The 7048-nt window shown below is 44.4% G+C and overlaps 1 protein-coding gene across 15 annotated transcripts in view; it reads right to left on the bottom strand.

The window, feature by feature from the left end:
- Positions 1 to 4612: 4612 nt before the first annotated feature.
- Tsbp1 (testis expressed basic protein 1) overlaps positions 4613 to 7048 on the bottom strand; it is a 48002-nt gene continuing 45566 nt past the window's right edge. For 14 of the 15 annotated variants that reach the window (XM_040732293.1, XM_040732286.1, XM_040732288.1 and 11 more), the window contains one exon: positions 4613 to 5464. In XM_040732293.1, coding sequence (XP_040588227.1) covers positions 4839 to 5464 — 626 coding nt within the window. In that variant the 3' untranslated portion in view covers positions 4613 to 4838. Of the gene's footprint in view, positions 5477 to 7048 lie in introns of all 15 variants that reach the window. The other variant, XM_040732301.1, reaches the window with a different exon arrangement.

Below are 7048 nucleotides of genomic sequence, written 5' to 3'. Positions count from 1 at the left end.
GCATGTACAGTGTGTATGCATGTACAGTGTGTGAGCATGTACAGTGTGAGTGCATGTACAGTGTGTGTAGTGTGTGTACAGTGTGTGTGCATGTACAGTGTGTGTGCATGTAGTGTGTGTATGCATGTACACTGTATAAATATACAGTGTGTGTATGAATGTACAGTGTGTGCATGTACAGTGTGTGTGCATGTAGTGTGTTCATGTAGTGTGTATGTTTACAGTGTATGCATGTACAGTGTGTGCATGTAGTGTGTTCATGTAGTGTGTACGTGTACAGTGTGTGCATGTACAGTGTGTGTGCATGTACAGTGTGTTCATGTAGTGTGTACGTGTACAGTGTATGCATGTACAGTGTGTGTGCATGTACAGTGTGTGTGCATGTACAGTGTGTGTGCATGTACAGTGTGTGCATGTACAGTGTGTGTAGCGTGTGTACAGTGTGTGTGTACAGTATGTGGGGGGTCATAGAACAACTTGGGAGAGTCAGTTCATTCCTTCCACCATGTGGCTCCTGGTCTCAGGGTTGACTGAAGCCTCCTGTCTCTGCCTCCCGAGTGCTGGGATTAAAAACACACCATCATGAGGCTCTGTTTTTATTTTTTAAAAGAGAACCTTTATTTTATGTGTGGGTCTTTGGCTGCACGTCTGGGCACTATGAGTGCAGTGTCTGAGGAGGCTGGAAGAGGGCGCTGTGTCCCCTGGATCTGGAGTTACTGAAGCTGTGAACTCCGTGGGTGCAGGAAGTCGACTCCTGGCCCTCTGCGAGAAGCCAGTGCTCATAACTGCTCAGTCGCCTCAACTCAACAGCTCCCAAAGCAGAGAGTTTTCACATGCGCAACCAAGCTGTTTTCATGACTGCCAGAAAAGAGCTGCCTTCCTTCTCCAGAGGTCTCATGAGCAAGGTTATTGAATGGCTAAATAATTGTGCCTGAGATCACAACCGGGATCTTAGGCTGTTTGTGTGATCTACATAGATTAAGAATCTTCAACCCCCCCACACACACTGTAGAGTGCAACCTTCCCGGCCATCCACCTGGGCCCTGCCATAGTTGCAATCCCCAAACAACACACAGGACTCTATATTAATTATAAAGCTCTTGGCTGTTTGCTTGTTTCTTACTGGCTAGCTCTGACTTAAGTATTTAACCCATGATTGTTAATCTAAGTATTTCTCTTACTGGAGAAAAGGGTCCAGACCTCTTACTCCTCTGGCTGGCTACATTGTCTCTGCCTGTGTTTCTCTTTCCCAGAGTCCTTCTCAACTCCTAGTCCCACCTATCTTGCTTCCCTATTGGCCAACAGTGCTTTATTGACATATACACAGGATTTCCCCATCATCTCCTCTTTTCTGTCTAAATAAAAAGAAAGGTTTTAACTTTAACATAGTCAAATTATATATAACAGAACAGTTATCAAGTAAGAACATAGTTACAATATTTTGTCTATTAACATTAGTAAATTTAAAGAAAATATCATCTATCGTATCTTTGTGAGTCTGAATCTTATATATAACTTATCTTTTATCATAACTAAGGAAAACTATAACTAAAACTATCTTCAACTCCATCAAAGACCACATATATATTCTAATATATGAACATTAGAATAGACAGAGACCTCTCGCTGCCTAGACAGTCACCCGAAGTTCCTCTGTAATGTTGGGGCATCCATCTTCAGCCCATAGGCCACAGTGTATCTGGAAGACTTCTTAGAAAAGCAGGAAATTTCAAGCTGTCCATCTGGAATGGCAGTCCATCAGTCATTTTCTTGTCCTGCAGAAAGTCTGGCAGACTCTTCCATGAAGCAGGAACCCTGTAAGACTGAGTTCAGCAGTCACTTTCCTGTGGGTCCTGCATGTCCAGTTTATACAGCAACAGTCAAGCAGTCCAGGCAAGAGCAGTTTCTTGCCCAAATGGCTAACCTTGCCATGTTGAAAGCAAACTCCATAACGAGTTTCTTCAATGCCCATCTTCCTCTTAGATATATTGATGTGCCAGGAGCAGACACTTCTCATTGTCAAGAAAAACGCTAAATCATTTTAAATGCCATTTTCTGAAGGTTTTTGAAAGGTTTGAAGACTATATCAAATACATCTCTAACTTACCTAATTATAAGTTCTGTCTATTATAAGTAACTATGTATAGTATGTATTTAATTATGCATTATGTTTTAAAAGATTAGTATAAACACATTACTTAATCAAGAGGAGAAATATACACATCACAAAATTGACCTTGAATTTGTATCAATAAATGAAAAACCATACTCATACCAAGTATTCATTTCTATACCATAATCTACCTTTTACCATTAAAAAGAGATTGGTTATGATCATTAACCAATTATAAGCAACCCCATTCAAATGAAAACAAAGATTTATAAACAATATGGGAATTTGGACATTGCTCATTCCAAACTGCTTCCTGCTGGAAGGGGGTGCTGTCCATATCATGGGGATCATGACAAAACATAGAAACCTGTATAAATTCTTATTTTCGGGGTCTGTATGGCGGCATCATCTTAGCTGTCTTAATTGGTGGAACACCTGGCCCACTGCTTCTGGGGGTCTTGGTTCAACCATCAAACCACAGAAGCCTGGAAGGAATCCACAGCTTTCCATTTTCTGTGGAAACATAAAAACACTTTTCCCAAGTAACTGGTCCTTATATTTAAAGTTAGAGGTCAAAGCATTTTTGAAATATATAAGTTGGATTAATTCAGCAGCATTTATTTACTTATTTATTTTATTTTTTATTTTTTTGTTTTTTTTCCCACGAGACAGGGTTTCTCTGTATTGTTTTGGAGGCTGTCAGTCCAGCCTGGCCTCGAACTCACAGAGATCCGCCTGTCTCTGCCTCTGGAGTGCTGGGATTAAGGGCATGCGCCACCATTGCCCGACAGCAGCATTTATAATCAAGTATATTTCAGCAGTTGTTCCTTCCTTAGCCACTGAACTGAACACAATAGCATACAGTATCCATACTTTCTGTGTATTTTTCATCTTTATGTGGCTTATATTACTCAATTTCTTTTACTTTTATTTTTTCTCTGAGACAGGGTATCTCTTTGGAAATCTACCTTCCTCTGCATCAGGAGTGCTGGGATTAAAGGCATGTGCCACCACACCCAGCTACTTTTATTTTTTCAACATCTTGTTTCTTTTACTCTCCAAAGTCTACTTATATTTTTCTTCATCTGAATCTGACTTTACTGTAAAACTTTACGTTTTTTCTGGCCATGCGTCTTATATAGGCTAAAGAACATTGCTAAAATTAAAGCAGAAACGGCAGCTGGCTTTCCAACCTGGCGGGCATAAGTTAACTCGAGCTCACTGCCTCAGTCTATGCTGACATCCAGCAGCATGGTGCCGGCTTGGAGATGTGGTCACTGCCACTGCCAGATGCTCATGCACATCGTTCAACTGTTAGCAGAGCCCCTTAAAAAAATTTTTTTTTGCTTATGCTGAGTCGGAAGACTCACTTAAGTGAGCCACATGAGTCTCTGCTTGTCTCTAGCAAAACAGAGCCCACCTGAGAAAAATGCTATCAAAAGCTTCTGTTTTGTTTCTGAAATCTGATTTAAGCTTTTGCCAATCTACGTGGAAATTCATGATCCCACTGACAACCATATGTAGAGTGCAGCCTTCCCCGCCATCCAGACCTCTTACTCCTCTGGCTGGCTACATTGTCTCTGCCTGTGTCTCTCTTTCCCAGAATCCTCCTCAACTCCTAGTCCCACCTATCTTGCTTCCCTATTGGCCAGCAGTGCTTTATTGACATACATACAGGACTTCCCCATCACCCCCCTTTTAAAAAACCCCACAATCTGGGTTCTTTTTATTTTAACCAACCTTCTTTGTCGAACTGTGAGCCTGGGCACTGCCCCTCTTCAGTCCCTTTGGAATAAGTTCACCTGTGAAGACAGCTTCTCCTGAGAAGGTGGTATTATTCCAGTGTGTGTCCCACCTTACCCGTTTGTAGATGGCCTCTTTGACAGGCTGCCCATCACTTCCCATCTCCTCCGCACAGTTCTGAGATTAGCACTGCTTGTCTCAAGGACCCCAGAAGCTTCTCAGTTGTGCAAGGAGTAAAGTGTAGACTCGGGTGTGTTTTCAGAAGCGCCTTACCCACCAGCGTTTCCAGAACCCCACACCTCAAGTGCCCCGGGCGAGTCTCAGCTGTACACAAGTGTGTGCCTGGGAGCCCAACCTCATGCCTCAGACCCCCGTGCCTTCCTTCTGCTCTCTCTCCTTCATGGGTCTACATCTAATTCATTGTTTGCCACTTATAACCTGTCATTGCTCTCTCCCCATCAAAGGAGATATTGGTTTTTTTTTCTTTCTTCGAGATTTCTGACCCTCTTTTATTTCTAAACTCTTACCAGACTGTCTATGTAAACTACTTTTGGACACATTTTTAAAACTGACTTTTAAAAATATTGATTGTGCTTACGTGGTCACTGTTTCTGTCATAAACTACCTGGTTGTAGGAGGTCTGACTTTTATTTCCTATGTAGTGTGTGTGTGTGTGTCTAATAAAGCATTTGCAGCCATCAAGGTCATAAGGTCAACTGGGTGAAGCTGGAGAGAGAACACTGTCAAAGGAACTTATTAGATATCCAATAAAGACATTTTATTTCAGAGAATGCCGTCTTTCTTCATTGGAGTATATATACGTATTGAATTACAGAGCAAAATTTGGAAGATGTAGTTTGTGACAGGCAAGTCTAATAACGGCAAACTTCTGGATAGCAGAAAATGAAGATGTCCAGAGGAAATGGATTTTGTAACCATGACCCACCCTGGTGAGGGCCAAGGCACAGCTTGCCCCTGAAGATCACATGTCAGGGGGAGGCGGCTCTGCTGAGGCCGGTGGTGGTGCCTCCGAATACTTCTTCTCACGGGTGCTGCCCCGTTCTTGGTATTCCTGTGGGGCCGGGGGGCAGTCCTCAGGCCTTCGTGTGCTCGATTCCGGTCTCTTCAGTATACCTTCGTCATTCCTCCTGGGGGAGTCCCGTCTTTTGCAAACCACTGGTGGCGGATCACACCATATGGCTTCAGCTACAGGTTCACATCCTGTGTCAAACCTCACTTGAGATTCCTGTCTTTTTGGAAGCCCCTGGTCGTGCCTCGTTGGCTGACACTCTTGTCTCCTCGCGGCTCCTATCTGATTGATCAAATGGGGATCGCGCCTCTTAGGATGGCAGACTTCGAACTCGAGCATTTCGGAGCTGTGCCGGCAGAGGGACTCGAGCCTCCTGGGAACCACTAGCTCACATTTATCGCGCCGGCCCCTGTTTCGCCTGGCGTCCTTTTTTTGCAGCGCTGTATAGGACTCCTTAGAACCGAACACCATTTTCCTTCTTATCGACTCCCTGCTTCCATCTGGGCACATTGTGCCTCCATGTTTTACCATCTGGGCTCTGGAATCTGTTGTTTGGGGGCCTCCTCCGTCGATGCAACCTGGGAATAGAACTGAGTACACAGCAAAAGCGCGTGATTCAGGCATCCAGCGTTTCCTTTCCCCTCCTCCCCCCAAGACCGACTTTCCCCCAGAATACAAAATGGTGGAAATCACGTAGTGCAGATATTTATGCGACTTAGAGATTAGATAATGCAGGCATTGATAGCTAATAATGAAGTACAGATATTATTGATACAATTCTGGGTTCTTTTCAGTAAAATGGAAGACCAGTGAGAGAAAAGGTGGGATATAATGGGGGAGGGACTTGGTTCAATAGTAGGACTAATGAGGAGTGGTTACGGGGGTAATGACTTTGTAGCTTGGGAAGAAGTCAGAGTGAAAGAGTTATGTGGGAAGAAACAGTTATCTCTCAGAACGGAAGAAAACTCAAATGTGCTGTCCCTGCTGACCAAAAAACAAACAAACAAAAAAAGCATGTTTCAGCCCGTAAAAGCAGTAAGGGTGCTAGCTTGTTAACCATCGAGCTCACTTCGTTCCCAGCACCTCTCCCTTACGCTTTTAGATCTGTTTGTGTTACGTGTGTGTCTCTGGTGAAAGTGCACTACACAGCGTGCTCTTGGAGGCGAGAGGGGGAGTTACCAGATTCCCTGGAACCGGTGTGAGCGAGCCGCTGTGTGTGGGTTCAGGGAACCAGGTCCTCAGCAAGACCAGTATGTGCTCTTAACCATTGAGCTTCCCCGCCCGCCCCTCCTCCCCTCCCCCGCTTTGAGTCTCTCCAGTCCAGTCTCTGAAGTAGCCAGGTGAGCCGGACACTGCTGTCGTTTGATTTGTACAGCTGAAGAGGAAATGACAGCATCATCTGGGTGACGCTGAAGGCTGAGCTGGGAAGTGAGCCTGCTAGCCAGACTCCAGGGTTCAGCCCTAAATGTCACTTTTGAAACGTGCACTAGCTCATTTGTCAACGTCTCAAGTCCCTTTAACCATGTGTGGCTGGGCCAGCCCTCCAGTGCGTCAGTTTCTGTGTGATCTCGTAGAACTCAATTTGTAGCTTTGGGTAAGAATTCTGTGATTTTCTTTCTTTCTTTTTTTTTTTTTTTTTGCTTGCTTGCTTTTTTTTTTTTCTCTTTAGTAATTTGGTTCCCTAAATCAGGAAAAAGGACTATCTAGGTTATCAAAGCAAACTGTGAGGATTCTTGCTGGAGGGAGCGCTTGGTATGGACAGAGGGCTCAGCAAAACTCATGCCTGTCAAATAAAGTCATTCAGAAGGCAGAGAAAAAGGAGGTGAGTGCCCCCGCTTACAAAAAAGAGAGGAGCTTTAAGAACTACTGGGGTTCAGAATGTGTTCTCCTCATGTTCCGCTGGGGGAGTGAGTGAGGACATGTTCACTGGGCGCTCAGGAGGAGGTTGGGGTGCAGGTGTTCCGCCTTTTGTAGGGCTTCAACTCCCCTGCCGGGGGGCAGCCCCCAAAGCAGACACTGGAAGCCTTAGGAGATTTTGAATAAGAGGAGCGTCCCAGGTTCGCTTAGAATTACATGCCTCAATTTTGGGCATACAGGGAGTATGGGGAACTACATCACATATCTGAGTTCAGAATAGTTAAGGAACTCACTACCCATAAGAG

The sequence above is a fragment of the Mesocricetus auratus genome, unplaced genomic scaffold (genome assembly GCF_017639785.1).
Source record: "Mesocricetus auratus isolate SY011 unplaced genomic scaffold, BCM_Maur_2.0 Super-Scaffold_100027, whole genome shotgun sequence".
Lineage (NCBI taxonomy): Eukaryota > Metazoa > Chordata > Mammalia > Rodentia > Cricetidae > Mesocricetus > Mesocricetus auratus.
The sequence above is the reverse complement of the archived record's forward strand: the minus strand, read 5'-3'. Positions and strand labels throughout refer to the sequence as shown.